At 42.5% G+C, this 14,606-nt stretch overlaps 2 protein-coding genes across 2 annotated transcripts; both read right to left on the bottom strand.

The window, feature by feature from the left end:
• Window positions 1-200: 200 nt before the first annotated feature.
• Window positions 201-9,439, bottom strand: LOC118121648 (E3 ubiquitin/ISG15 ligase TRIM25-like). The gene is made up of 2 exons (XM_047342377.1): window positions 8,713-9,439; window positions 201-275 (listed from the first exon to the last, which is right to left on the bottom strand). Exons 1-2 carry the CDS (start codon window positions 9,361-9,363, stop codon window positions 201-203), a joined length of 726 nt encoding a protein of 241 aa, XP_047198333.1. The 5' UTR covers window positions 9,364-9,439.
• A 1,254-nt stretch (window positions 9,440-10,693) lies between these two features.
• LOC118121939 (E3 ubiquitin/ISG15 ligase TRIM25-like) lies at window positions 10,694-14,070 on the bottom strand. Its single transcript, XM_047342378.1, has 3 exons — window positions 13,393-14,070; window positions 11,072-11,129; window positions 10,694-10,755 (listed from the first exon to the last, which is right to left on the bottom strand). Exons 1-3 carry the CDS (start codon window positions 14,068-14,070, stop codon window positions 10,694-10,696), a joined length of 798 nt encoding a protein of 265 aa, XP_047198334.1.
• Between the last annotated feature and the right edge of the window lie 536 nt (window positions 14,071-14,606).

Below are 14,606 nucleotides of genomic sequence, written 5' to 3' on the forward strand. Positions count from 1 at the left end.
TTCCACAGCAGCGCCAAGACTGGCAGCGGCGGTGACCTTGAACCGTCAGGTGTCGTTAGGTTATTTTGTTCAGCGCGCGCGGTGCAAAGACGAGGGGAAGATGTGCAAACGGACAGGTGTTACATTGAAAAGAACTCAAGTGTTAAACACAGAATACGTGGTGTGTTTGTGAGGAGGCTTTGGAGTTCTTTAAATGCAGCTTAGAAGGAGTTTGATGACACTGCGCTAGCCTGGAGGGTCGGTGGTTCAATCCCCATTTCCTGTACGGCGAGACCCTGTACGCCAAATAGTAAATTTGAGAAAGTGTGAATGACAGAGAGATGCTGTATGAATTTGACTCATATTTTTAAGTATCTTGAGCGTCCACCAGTTACCTGTCGCCTCATATATGAAAAAAATACGTTATGGAACCCGTCACAGTCTCCTTTGATGCATTTATCCTGAGACCTTCTGCTCCTATGGATCGACTGTTAATGGTATTTGCAGCATCTCAATACGTGAGTTCATCACTGACGTTTTTGTAGATCTGTCTCGACTATCTGAACTATCAAAAAGACGTCATTTATAAACAGCAAGTTGTGCATCTAACGTTTCCTTTTCTCTGCTGTAGGCTTCAGCTGCTGTCAGGCTGAACCTTGGACCTTTTTTTTTTTCTATTACAGAAAAACCCATTTACCACCTGTAAATGAAATGGTTGTGAAACACATTCTGTCATCATCTGCCGGCCTGACCCATAAAAGTGACCATGTCCTGACACGGTGTCCCTGTGTGATGATGAAACCCGCTGCCCACCAAGGACTGACCAGGTTGAGCCGCCCGCTGCTTTTACCGGCTGTTTTTCCCCGTGAGTTCTGACCGTACGGTTCCACTTTACCGTCTCCACCGTGTGACCTCCATCAATATCCAGCTCGCCCTATTAGCGAATCATATTGCCTCGCATGGGCCGGTGTCAGGCCACAGCGAGCCGTTATTCAAAGGAAGAGAGGAGCCGTGCCGCAGCGGCCACACATGATTCAGTATTTCAAGAGCATTGCGGCGTCATTATTGGCCGGTGACAGTTTACAATCTTGTCATATCTGTACTGAGAGATTACAGGCAGTGATATCCTTGACCAGGACACCTCATGGGAACTGCCCTTTAATAGTTAAGGCAGCCGGGGAGCAGCTAAGGGGTGAAATGGTGATGAAATGGATATTAAAGGTTTGTGTGTGTGTGTGTGTGTGTGTGTGTCTTTCTTTGTGTGTGTGTACCTCAACAGATGACCTACCGTGCGGCACTATTGGTTCTGCTCGCAGCCGAGATTGATTTCCATTTTATAAATCCTCTCATCTGATGGATACATCTAATATAATCTCAGACAAGGCAATGAATGTAAATGCCGTCCTCGGTTTCACTTCTATTCAACGAGCTAACGTTGACTTTCCTCTTTATTCTTTAACCTACTTTTACAGTTTATTCAGTTAAACTTTCGAGAAACTTCATTCACAAATCGACTGTTTGCTCAGCGGAGACACATTCAGGACGAACCTTACAGGCGGGAACTGACAGATTTATTCACAACAACAGCAAGTGTTGGAATATGATTAAAGACTGTGTCTTTCTGCTCTCATATAAGCTGCAAATATTAGGATGTGTGTTTAATAATTACCCTCCAGACGACCTCATTCTCCAGTTTCATTATCATCCTTCAAACACATTGGTTTGTCCTCAGCCTTAAACTTCCTCAAATGTCCATTGGAACTTTGTAGTAGAAACAGAGAGGCCCACAAACAGGCCTAAATACAACAGACGTACTTTCTTTATTGGGCTGATTCCTGCTCAGTGCTGGGGTTTGTTTAAGCCACATGCACTTTAGAAAGTAGATATTAACAATCTACCTCCAGCCTATGTAAAACTGTGCCTTGTGACGGTCATTTACGAGGTGCAATCAGGGTAAACAGCCACGTTGTGACCATGGTAACAACAACCGTGTGACAGGGTAACACAAACGGGCTCGGTCACTGCTCCGTCCAATCCCATAATACCATCTGGTTTCAATGGACTTTCAGTTTCCAGGAGGAACCTGAGACACTGTCAGTAATCTGCAGACTTCAGAATGAGACATCACGATGGACGTTTTTATATTTATGGTACAACTAAAGCCTGTATTCTTTATCATCTCAAGTGCTAATGTATTTATTCATGAATCTGACCTCGTCTGCTCTTGATGAGGGAAAATACCTTTTAACATGATTTAAAGGCTAAAAAAAGTAAAGTACGGTTTTGTTTAGCACCAGATAACTTTGCCTCTTTGGTTTTGGTCGAGGTGACGGGTCAGTGACCCCGGCTGCATCTCAAGTAAATGTCTGTTTTCCCCCCAAATCTCAAGAACAAACTCGTTATCATAATCATCACAGAGCTGACAAAACGACTGCTGATGAGAAATAAAAGAGCGAGTGGGGTAAAAGGCCAGTCAGGCATTTAATCACAACCACATGACGCACGCTGGAAGAGGACCGGTGCGTTCAAGAACACCGTGGTTAGTACGCCAGCGAGCGGCTCGTTATCAGAATTCCCCATAATCCCTTGAGAGAAATTACTGTAGATGTGAACTGAACCACTTTGATTTCCGTTTGCTCTGTTGATTTCACTTCTCTCTGTTTTCTTTGTGGCCTTCAGTTTCCCTCCACCGGGACTGAAGTGTCTTTGATTTGGATTTAACTTGCTTCTTGTAGTATTTAGTACTTTCGCTCGCTGAGAGGCCAAAACAACATCTAGGTCTTGGACCAAACCTGTTTCACCTTCTTGTCGCAGGCCGGTGAAATGATAGAACTTGACCTTTCACCTCATCAGTTCTCCACGTCATTATTTAGCCGTTTCCTGCTGACAGATTGATGCTTTATCTCTCATGGTTCTAGGTTCGTATACTTGATGTGCATGGGAATGATGTTGAGCTTCTTATTTAACTTGAGACCAAATAAGTGTCTCCCCCAAAATGCTTCACAGTTCCTTATATTTTTAAATTGTCCTTGTTATTACCTATGTGAAAAGGACACAGTGATATCAGCATAGATGTTTCTTCCTTTTCCTGCTGTTTTGTTTTCTGGTCTGTGGCTTCAGTCTTGAGCTGGTGAGACAGACGCCGACTTGAGGTCAGATGATGGACTTGACCAGTCAAGAGCTGTTTGGCCTCTAAATACCCTTAACCTTAAAGTATCCTTAAATACCCTCACAGGATCTGACCCATCTGTTCCCCTGCTCCGCTTGGCCTCTATAGTCCAACACAGGATGTTTCAGAACATGGCTTCTTCTCTCGGACCAGACAATGGTTGGATTTCTTCCAAGGTGGCAAGACAGAGAAATCTAATCTGGACAAAACAAAAGCAGCAGAGTGACCATGCCTTTGAAGTCATTGTGAATTCTCTGCTCCTTTTTCCATTGGAGAACAACAAGACTCAGTGATGTAACTATCGGTGAGATCTTTTCATTTTGTCAGGATACATTTCTTTTTGAGGAGTCAGTCGGGGACAATTTGCTGTGAGAATTTGCTGCAATAGTCAATTTTCTTCTGTGACTTTTTGTGGCGATGTGGAAATATTTCTGAAACTAGTTCTTAACCACCATTATCTAGAAATAAGTTCTGGGTTAATTAATGTATTTGATGAAATTCATGTTTCATGCAAATTGATGATACTGAAAAATAAGAGTTGTCAGCTTTGATAATTACCTCAGCCAAAGAGCTTTTGCTCTTTTCTGCTTCATGAAACTTGGTGGAGGTATGTGCGCCTCTAAGTGTCATTCTAGTTCAATCTAAGTAGTTTAAAGTTTTTAATTAAATACATAACAAAGATAAAATAGCTTAAGTAACCTGCTTATTGTTGGTTTTATGTCTCATAGTAATTTTCTTGCGGCACTTCACTTAAGGTGTTCATCTTGTGGATTATTCATCCATCCATCATCTGTACCACCTATCCTCTAAGTGTGATTAATGTTATATTAGCATTAAATGAATTAAAAAAAGATTTAAATTGCATTCATTAGAAAAAAAATTCTTATGAAATATTAATGGTGGAACTTCATTTTACAGTAAATCACGGTTTAAATTTGCTGCGGAAATTGAGTGATGAAATAAATAGCTATAATTTCACCATAATCAACAAACAAAACTATCAAATGTGCAAAAAGAAATATTGATCAAAGAAACCAAGACAGAAGAAAAAGAGAAAAACCTAATAAGTAAGAAATAAACTAAAACTGAAACATGATCACATAAATATAAAGTGAATATGATATTCACTCAGCATAATATTTTATATTTTAGTCACACCCCCAGCTGTTTTTTCTTTGGGGTTGTTGGATGATTAAATTAACTTCCATACATGGTGCGTTTTAATTTTCCTTCCAGTATTGTAATCACATTGCTGTCAAAGAACCCCATAAGCTGTTGGAGAATATAATCACAAAACCTTGAATAAACCTGGTTACTGTTGACTTTCCTTCTCAGCTTATTCCTCGTTTTTACTCATCGTCTAATGAGACAGAATTGATACCACCACACCTGGTTATTGTAACATGGTTGCTTCTCTTTTATATATTATCTGACAGTGTTGTCCAATAATGTTTTTTTAATTTTCTGATAAATCCGTTTTTGGGGCTCTGTGTAAACCTGTGTGTTCATTTGTCCTTTGAGGAAAATTCCCCTCTAATGTCTCCTCCTGCATTGAAAGCAGGTTTTTCCAATCATCTTTATAATTTCACAGGGATTCGCCGATTAATGGAGGGATTGCAAGATGTTCAGTCGTTGGATTCACTGAAACATCTTAGAAAACATATAGCCGGTTGCTTCTTTAATCCAAGAGTAGCTTGACCATTGTCCGTGTTTTCATTCTGTTGGACGTCATCAAACGACGCATGTTTTTCTTAAACCTGCTTCTACCTCAATCTGGGGAGATCTACGTTATCATCTGTGTCCCTGTGAACAAAGCCAGGTCGAGCTAATGCACCAGCAGCACAAATGACTCCCATCACACATAAACTGTTTTTGAGAGAACCATGATCTGATGGAAAAGTTTCTCTTTACTTTTTTGTTTGATGTATTGTGATGATAACAGTTAATGTTCTTTATAGGAGTTACAAAGTGGTTTCCAGCCGTCCTTGAAATGGAATTTCCCCAAAAAACATTATTGAAAATAGACGCAGAAGTGCGCCGACCTTCGCCAAGGCCCCTTTAATTCCATCAAGCTGCACCAAATTTCACGCACTCATAGAAATCAGTCCCCTAAACGTGCCTGATTTCTTCCATCTGGATCTGTGAATTATTCCTTGGTTAAAAAGTGAAAATGTTGATAAACACCTCACGTCTCACATTCTTTTCCCTGATCCACCCCCTCCACCAAAATTCGATGGGTTTTCTCACCTCTACAAAATTAAATAGAAATCTAAAAGCAGCAGTGCATAAGTGCAAAGCCTGTGCCAGTAAAGTTATAGATATTAAAGATAGAGTTTTTAGCTCTATTTTTAAAATATTAGCCAGCTATCACTATCAATCTATAGGTTGTGTGTTGCGTAGCTTTGTGGCATAATTGACGAAAGATTTTCTTTCAGCCGCAAAACCTCCAATAAACTGGCGACAGATTATCTTGAAGGCAAATAATGAACAAGGGTGTTCGTAAAGTGGCGTCGTCCTAATCTGTTAAGGGCTTTGCACATAAGAAGAAATCCATTCTAAATGTTACAGGGAGACAACGCAGCTCAAAATAATGTGCTCTAACTTCTACATTAAATTAATCTATGTATATAATTTAATCAAAAATCCAAGGCAAGCTCTTTGGTAAATGGATAAACGGAAGGATGGATAACTCAATAATGATTTTCAGTAATTATTGAAAACCTGACGTTTACTCAGTGTTAAACATCACAGGCTCTTTATCATTTAGTTCACTTATAAAACCATCTTCACTTGCAGTGAAGTTTAACTCAAATTTGTTATCATTTTCGCTTCATATTTTTTGTGGGTCATTGCCATTTATTTGAGTAAACTTTGAATACTTCTCAGGAGGCTTATCGGACACGCAACATCAAACAACTGGGGCACATAAATCATAAAAACACTAATTTGCTCTCCAATATAAGATGATCAGCCAGTAGGTCTAGAATAACATTTCCTCCATCATGCATCTCTGCACTTCATCGCATTATCAGGCACTAATGAGTAAGAGAAAAAAAATGGAACATTGAATAATAGATTGTGGCGCTTGGACAAAAAGGGTCAGAACCCAAGGTTGTTATTTTTGCTTTTAACAGAGAGAGGATTAACCTGAGCAGTGTGGCTCTAAGTGAACAGCATGCTAATGAGCATATTAACACTCTGAGAGTCTCATGGGTGTCACCCACTGCTGCAAATGACCCGGAAATTCAATTGTAGCTCATATTTAAATGGGAAAACAGTCACAGAACAGAAGAATGGAAATGACAAATATTGAGTTTTTAAAAAAATCACGTGAATTAGGCAACGATAGATCACAGGTAATTAGGTTAACAGTTATTACGTCGAACAATCAGCAGATCATTGGTTTTTAATCTGCGCCTGGGAGTCAAAAAATCCTCCTTTCGATGCTGTGCTAATGTTTAAACCCGACAGCCTGAGGGTTCACGCAATCCCAATAAAACAGCAAATCAATTGACTACTTGCATCCAGCAGATACTGGATTGCACAGCCTGCAACATTAAGCAGGGCACGAATGCAACGTGCGACTTTGGAACAAATGAATCGTCTGCGATGTAAATCCAAAGCTCACAATTTGGACGCTCAAACCGTGTCATCGTAAATAAAGAGGTGGAATATCCGTGGTAAATGTCCAGTTCATGCCATGTCCTGGTTTCACTTTGTTTAACGGTGTCGTGCAGGCGCAGTGAGAGAAAAAGGCACAGAGTTTGGGGAATTGACTCGTGACTATGCTTCAACTGGGCGATCGACAGCCCAAATTCTCGGACACATCAGAAATTCATCAGATCGTCCAACAGCCGGTCGGGAGCAACTGATCGCTCCTCCCCACCAGCTGTTCACTGCTCGACAAGCAACGTGTGATGAAGCTGAAATTCGGTCACGCATCTCAGAAATGGCGTCAGTGCACGATTTCTGTCAAATGATAATGTCGATGCAGGAACTAGTGTGATGTGGCAAAGTACGCAGAGTAATTTCAGGTGAAAAGAGTTCGATCACTAAATGATTGCTTAGTTTAGTTGTCTAAGATAATTAGCTGCAGAATCGGGTGTTGATTCTCAGTGGGATTGGTTGAATTAGCACTGCGCTTGCTGTTCGCTAGGTCACTTAGTGTTTACATCAAAAATATCACAGAGTAAAATGTTCTTTTTAAAGCTTTATTCAAACAATCATGGTTAAATGTCATCATCCTCTAATGCTAGTGGATGACTGGTATAATACACACACAGACAACTACCATTCAGTGATATCAGGCTGAAATGTGATAAAGCTCTTAGTTTGTAACATTTAAACTCTTGAGTAGCAAACAGCTCAGATCTTTTTTCCAGAATAACATACTGGAAACAGTGAGTGTCTGAGATGACAGACAGCCGAGATCAGGAAATGCACGGTAAAGCTGTTCTCTGGCTGTGTTCATTGATTGTCTGACTTCTTGCTGAGTGATATCCATTTCTCCACGCCATGTATTGGTGAGAGATGTGACGCTATTTGAGTTTACAGAACTCGGCTGTGTCTCCAGCATTACAAGCCCTAACTCCAGCATAGAGAGGCTGAGTGAATGTGGTCTGGACTCTGTGGAGGAGAGTCATGGTGTCAGAGACGCTGTAGAAGGACAGAACACCTGCACTGTGATCCAGGTACACTCCTACTCTGGAGGACAGAGGACCTGACACTGGAGTGTAGATGCTGTTGTAATAAAAGTGATAACTGTTTCGATCACAATGAACCATCCAAGATTTATCATTGTATCCAAATACACATTCATTTGCGTTTCCTGCTCTGCTGATATTCTTGTATGAAACTGCTACACTAACTGCTCCTATCAACCCCACCTCCACCTCCCAGTAACAACGTCCAGTCAGACTCTCTCTACTCAGGACCTGAGGCCAATAAGTGAATCTGTATGGCTGATCAGAATAAGACTGTTCTTCTCTCATTAATGTTACTTTTCTGTTTCCCTCCGATAATAACAGACGTTTGTGTGCTGTGTTTGGATCCAGTGTGATTTCCTGTGGATATTTGAAGAAGTCAGCTATGGTCTCTGGCTCTGGTTGTGGCAGTAAAACATCCACTTGAGACACAATCTGTAAAATCTTTGTCTCTGTCTCACTCAGAATGTCCTGTAGTCGACCTCTGACCTGTGACACAGCTGCTGTCACGTCCTCAAAGTACCTCAGAGGACGGATCCTGATGCTGGATGAGTGTGTAGATTCACTGAGTGGTGACAGTGAGGGGTAGTTGTGTAGAAACTGGTTGTGATCCTCTGTGTCTGAGAGCTGCTTCAGTTCATGGTCTTTCCTCTTCAGCTCAGTGATCTCCTGCTCCAGTCTCTCCTGAAGCTCTCTGACTCGACTCACTTCAGTTTCCTGCTGGGATCTGATCTGCTGCTTCACATCAGAGCTTCTTTTCTCCAGCAGACGGATCAGCTCAGTGAAGATCTTCTCACTGTCCTCCACTGCTTTATCAGCAGAGCCATTGACGGCCTCCTCCTCCTGTGGAAGCAGCTTCACATCTTTCTCTCTGTCCTGGACTCTCTGCTGGATTGTTTGTCTCCTCAGCCCGAGCTCTCTCTGCCTCTCAGTCCTTTCTGCTGCAGCTGACACTGTGTCGTGGTCTTTATGTTCATCCACAGAGCAGAGATAACAGATACACTGCTGATCAGTCCGGCAGAACATCTTCATCACCTCATCGTGACGAGAGCAGATGTTCTCCTGGAGCTTCTCCGAGGGCTCCACCAGCTGGTGCTTCTTAAATGGAGCTAACTGAAAATGAGGCTGGAGGTGTTTTTCACAATAAGAGACCAAACAAACCAAACAGGACTTGAGAGCTTTCAGTTTTCTCCCAGTGCAGAAATCACAGGCCACATCTTCAGGTCCAGCATAGCAGTGATCAGCAGGAGCAGCTTGGAGTCCAGTCTTCTTCAGCTCCTCCAGTGAATCAGCTAACATGGTGTTTTTCACCAGGACAGGCCTCGGTGTGAAGGTCTGTCTACACTGAGGGCAGCTGTAGCTTCCTCTCTCCTCCTCTTTGTCCCAGTGGGTGTTAATACAGCTCATACAGTAGCTGTGTCCACAGCCAGTAGTCACCGGATCCTTCAGTGGATCCAGACAGATCGAACAGCAGAATCTTTCTCTCTCCAGTTGATTTTCTTGCTGCGCCATTTCAGCTGGTGCCAGTGACTGTAGAATAGATTCACTTCCTCTTAACAGAAACAGATCTCTGCTCCTCCCTCTCTCCTTCACTTCCTGCAGTGACTCATCTCCCACAGTTCACACCTTGTTGTTCACTGGTCCTTACACTGACACACCTGTGAAGGGAGGAGACACAGAAATATTCTGACTGGGAGGAGCTGGTTGTGTTTGAGGAAGAAGTTGTTGGTTTTCAGGATTTATTGCATTTCACAGCAGCCTGTTCACACTTGGTGTTAAGAGGAGCTTTCAGTGAGAGGCAGAGTGTGTTATCCTTCATTCACAACATACAGTAACAATTAAAGTCAAATCAAACAGATGCATTTAATAATAATAAATCACATCTTTTTTATAAAGCACATCTCAAAACTAATAAAGAAAAACTCGTAAAAATAACAACTACAAATTCACTCATAGAAGAATGAAAAACTAAAAAAGTAGAATAAAGGTTAAGTTAAGGTTAAGGTCTTCTTTACTGTCCCCGAGGGGCCATTAGGGGTTTCTGGGGGATGCACTTGCAGGACTCATGTTCCCATGAGCCTGAAACATCCCTCCTTACTTTGATGAGCCAGAGAGCGTTTGTCTAGTGAATGTTGTACAGTCCAGTGCCTAATGGCATCCAACAGCACCAAAGAGCCCCCTGGAGGTCTGTGTGGGAATAAGGTGGAGCCCAGAAGCACCTTTAACATCCAAAGAGACTCCATGTGCTCTGAGATCAACAAGTTTAGTTCAACTAACTTGGTGCCACCTGACAGGCACAACAAAGAACAGTGCTGATCTGATGCGAGTCCTCTTCATGGTATAAACTTAAAGTGAACTTAACACAGTCTATTAATATATAAAGTAATACAGAGATGGACATCCGTAAATATTCATACTTCACATATTCTATCAGATATATTTTATCAGATCAGACACGACAGACAGACAGAGAGACAGACAGAGAGACAGACAGACAGATGGATGGACAGATAGATAGATGGATGGACGGATGGATGGACAGATGGATGGATGTCCAAACTTCCCCTTATTGAAACAGCTTTTAGTAAAAAGCTCCAGATTATGAGTTGGAAGAACTCAGTGACCACCCGAGAAGCACGAGGATATACGAGGATGTAAAACACATCAGCTTCCATTTTCAGCTCATGCAATCCCATCATTCCCAACACCTAATTTCATCTCATGGGCTTCGGCCTCACCGTGACACAGACTTTCCATTAGATCCGCACTAACACTGTTGTCAGGATTTTGCATTGCTACTTAGCTGCCGGTGGCAAACATGTCCTGGCACACTTACTGTCGGTCACAGGGCACCGACAACAACTTGTCTTTCCTCTGCAGCCTTCACGTCCGACTGCTCTGAAGCTGTAACTCAGGGAAAATGAGATGAGGGAAATGTTTTACTGGACAGGAACAGAATTCACCTGAAGTGTTCTTATCACCACCGTTATTTATGTGAACTACTGATTGATGTTATATGATGTGCTGCATTATGTGTCCTGTATAGAGCATTTCTCTTTCTTTTAGTATGAACGCACACATTTAATGTGAAATTTTGAGTTGATATGAAAAACTATATTGCATAAATTTGTATCTCCAAAATCCTCATGTTGGTTTTCAGTGCAAATGGTTTTGTATTGTTATGTCGTAGATCAGTGACAAGAGAAAAGAATGAAGTGACCTTGAATAGGAGTCACAACCTTCTTCCTCTTCTTCTTCATCGTTCGTTTCTCTTTTTGCTGACAAGAAGAGCAATGGTTTATTTATCATTGGGTGTTTTATTCAAAAAGTTAAAGCTTTAGCATCTTAGACTGTAAAACATTTTGGCTAACCAAAAGTGAAGCCAAAGTATATTGATCGATGCCTGGTGGCTGGCGGCTAACCCTGCCTCCTTCATGTTAGTGGATGGGACATGACTCAGACTTTAAATTCAAAAATACAAGTCAAATAAGTTTTTTCTCAAAGATAGTTTCTGTCATTTACATTTATCACCCTGATGTATTTTCAATTGGGGGGGTGAAACGTCACAATTAAAAGCTGAGACTGACTTGCGATTGGTCGACCATGTGTTCCAACGGCACCTACAGTAGCTGGTGCGGCTCCCTCCCCAATTACTACTTCACCAAATGACATCTTTAAAAACCTGTTGCCTGCACCTCTTCATCCAACGGTTTGCTAGGTTAGGGTCAGCCTCTATTACCACAGCAACATTTAGCAGAATTCCGGATTAGCACAGGTTTGCTCCGCAAGGATCAGTACAGTAAAGCTCGGGTCGCAATTTTCTGTCTGAACCCGATTGAGCTTCAGAGAAAACTCAGCTGACCCGAACCCGACAAGTGTTCTGCTTTTTGGGTTGGAACCAGACCCGAGCCTGACGTTTTCAAGTACTACAGACACCTGCGGAGTAAAAACTGAAGTAGGAAGCCCAGCAAACGTGACTGATGCCGACCCAAACCCGGCCCGTCAGGTCCCAACAGACACAGGCTGGGTATCCACACTCTACACTTGGTCGTTATGGACGACACTCCAAATCCATTTGGAGATAGAGACAGTTTTATAATAGGTGTAAACCCCCGGCTTCTAGTTTCTCAGTGGGATTGAATTAGCACTGCGTTCGCTGGGTCACTTAGTGTTTACATCAAAAATATCACAGAGTAAAATGTTATTTTTAAAGCTTTATTCAAACAATCATGGTTAAATGTCATCATCCTCTAATGCTAGTGGATGACTGGTATAATACACACACAGACAACTACCATTCAGTGATATCAGGCTGAAATGTGATGAAGCCCTTAGTTTGTAACATTTAAACTCTTGAGTAGCAAACAGCTCAGATCTTTTTTCCAGAATAACATACTGGAAACAGTGAGTGTCTGAGATGACAGACAGCCGAGATCAGGAAATGCACGGTAAAGCTGTTCTCTGGCTGTGTTCATTGATTGTCTGACTTCTTGCTGAGTGATATCCATTTCTCCACGCCATGTATTGGTGAGAGATGTGACGCTATTTGAGTTTACAGAACTCAGCTGTGTCTCCATCCTTACCAACCGTAACTCCAGCATAGAGAGGCTGAGTGAATGTGGTCTGGACTCTGTGGAGGAGAGTCATGGTGTCAGAGACGCTGTAGAAGGACAGAACACCTGCACTGTGATCCAGGTACACTCCTACTCTGGAGGACCGAGGACCTGACACTGGAGTGTTGATGTTGTTGTAATAAAATTTATAACTGTTTCCATTACAATTTAACATCCAAGATTTATCATTGAATCCAAATACACATTCAAGTGCGTTTCCTGCTCTGCTGATATTCTTGTATGCAACTGCTACACTAACTACTCCTGTCAACCCCACCTCCACCTCCCAGTAACAACGTCCAGTCAGACTCTCTCTACTCAGGACCTGACGCCAACCAGTGAATCTGTCTGGGTGATCAGAATAAGACTGTTCTTTACTCATACGTGTTACTTTTCTGTTTCCCTCAGATAATAACAGACGTTTGTGTGCTGTGTTTGGATCCAGTGTGATTTCCTGTGGATATTTGAAGAAGTCAGCTCTGGCCTCTGGCTCTGGTTGTGGCAGTAAAACATCCACTTGAGACACAATCTGTAAAATCTTTGTCTCTGTCTCACTCAGAATGTCCTGTAGTCGACCTCTGACCTGTGACACAGCTGCTGTCACGTCCTCAAAGTACCTCAGAGGACGGATCCTGATGCTGGATGAGTGTGTAGATTCACTGAGTGGTGACAGTGAGGGGTAGTTGTGTAGAAACTGGTTGTGATCCTCTGTGTCTGAGAGCTGCTTCAGTTCATGGTCTCTCCTCTTCAGCTCAGTGATCTCCTGCTCCAGTCTCTCCTGAAGCTCTCTGACTCGACTCACTTCAGTTTGCTGCTGGGATCTGATCTGCTGCTTCACATCAGAGCTTCTTTTCTCCAGCAGACGGATCAGCTCAGTGAAGATCTTCTCACTGTCCTTCACTGCTTTATCAGCAGAGCCATTGATGGCCTCCTCCTCCTGTTGAAGCAGCTTCACATCTTTCTCTCTGTCCTGGACTCTCTGCTGGATTCTTTGTCTTGTCAGCCCGAGCTCTCTCTGCCTCTCAGTCCTTTCTGCTGCAGCTGTAACTGTGTCGTGGTCTTTATGTTCATCCACAGAGCAGAGATAACAGATACACTGCTGATCAGTGCGGCAGAACATCTTCATCATCTCATCGTGACGAGAGCAGATGTTCTCCTGGAGCTTCTCCGAGGGCTCCACCAGCTGGTGCTTCTTAAATGGAGCTAACTGAAAATGAGGCTGGAGGTGTTTTTCACAAAAAGAGACCAAACAAACCAAACAGGACTTGAGAGCTTTCAGTTTTCTCCCAGTGCAGAAATCACAGGCCACATCTTCAGGTCCAGCATAGCAGTGATCAGCAGGAGCAGCTTGGAGTCCAGTCTTCTTCAGCTCCTCCACTAAATCAGCTAACATGGTGTTTTTCCCCAGGACAGGCCTCGGTGTGAAGGTCTGTCTACACTGAGGGCAGCTGTAGCTTCCTCTCTCCTCCTCTTTGTCCCAGTGGGTGTTAATACAGCTCAGACAGTAGCTGTGTCCACAGCCAGTAGTCACCGGATCCTTCAGCGGATCCAGACAGATCGAACAGCAGAATCTTTCTCTGTCCAGTTGATTTTCTTGCTGCGCCATTTCAGCTGGTGCCAGTGACTGTAGAATAGTTTCACTTCCTCTCAACAGAAACAGATCTCTGCTCCTCCCCCTCTCGTTCACTTCCTGCAGTGACTCATCTCCCACAGTTCACTGCTTGTTGTTCACTGGTCCTTACACTGACACACCTGTGAAGGGAGGAGACACAGAAATATCCTGACTGGGAGGAGCTGGTTGTGTTTGAGGAAGAAGTTGTTGGTTTTTCAGGATTTACTGCATTTCACAGCGGCCTGTTCACACTTGGTGTTAAGAGGAGCTTTCAGTGAGAGTGTGTTATCCTTCATTCACAACATACAGTAACAATTAAAGTCAAATCAAACAGATGCATTTAATAATAATAAATCACATCTTTTTTATAAAGCACATCTCAAAACTAATAAAGAAAAACTCGTAAAAATAACAACTACAAATTCACTCATAGAAGAATGAAAAACTAAAAAAGTAGAATAAAGGTTAAGTTAAGGTTAAGGTCTTCTTTACTGTCCCCGAGGGGCCATTAGGGGTTTCTGGGGGATGCA

This window comes from Hippoglossus stenolepis, chromosome 2, assembly GCF_022539355.2.
Source record: "Hippoglossus stenolepis isolate QCI-W04-F060 chromosome 2, HSTE1.2, whole genome shotgun sequence".
In the NCBI taxonomy this organism is placed as follows: domain Eukaryota; kingdom Metazoa; phylum Chordata; class Actinopteri; order Pleuronectiformes; family Pleuronectidae; genus Hippoglossus; species Hippoglossus stenolepis.

Coding starts and splice junctions, on each gene's coding strand:
- LOC118121939 (XM_047342378.1), bottom strand. CDS start 14,070: ATGGCGCAGCAAGAAAATCAACTGGACAGAGAAAGATTCTGCTGTTCG. Junction 11,130..13,392: donor TGCTTCAACAGGAGGAGGAG/GCCATCAATGGC, acceptor TCTTCTTGTCAG/CAAAAAGAGAAACGAACGAT. Junction 10,756..11,071: donor GGTTGTGACTCCTATTCAAG/GTCACTTCATTC, acceptor CCTGAGTTACAG/CTTCAGAGCAGTCGGACGTG.
- LOC118121648 (XM_047342377.1), bottom strand. CDS start 9,363: ATGGCGCAGCAAGAAAATCAACTGGAGAGAGAAAGATTCTGCTGTTCG. Junction 276..8,712: donor TCCAGGACAGAGAGAAAGAT/GTGAAGCTGCTT, acceptor TTTGGCGTACAG/GGTCTCGCCGTACAGGAAAT.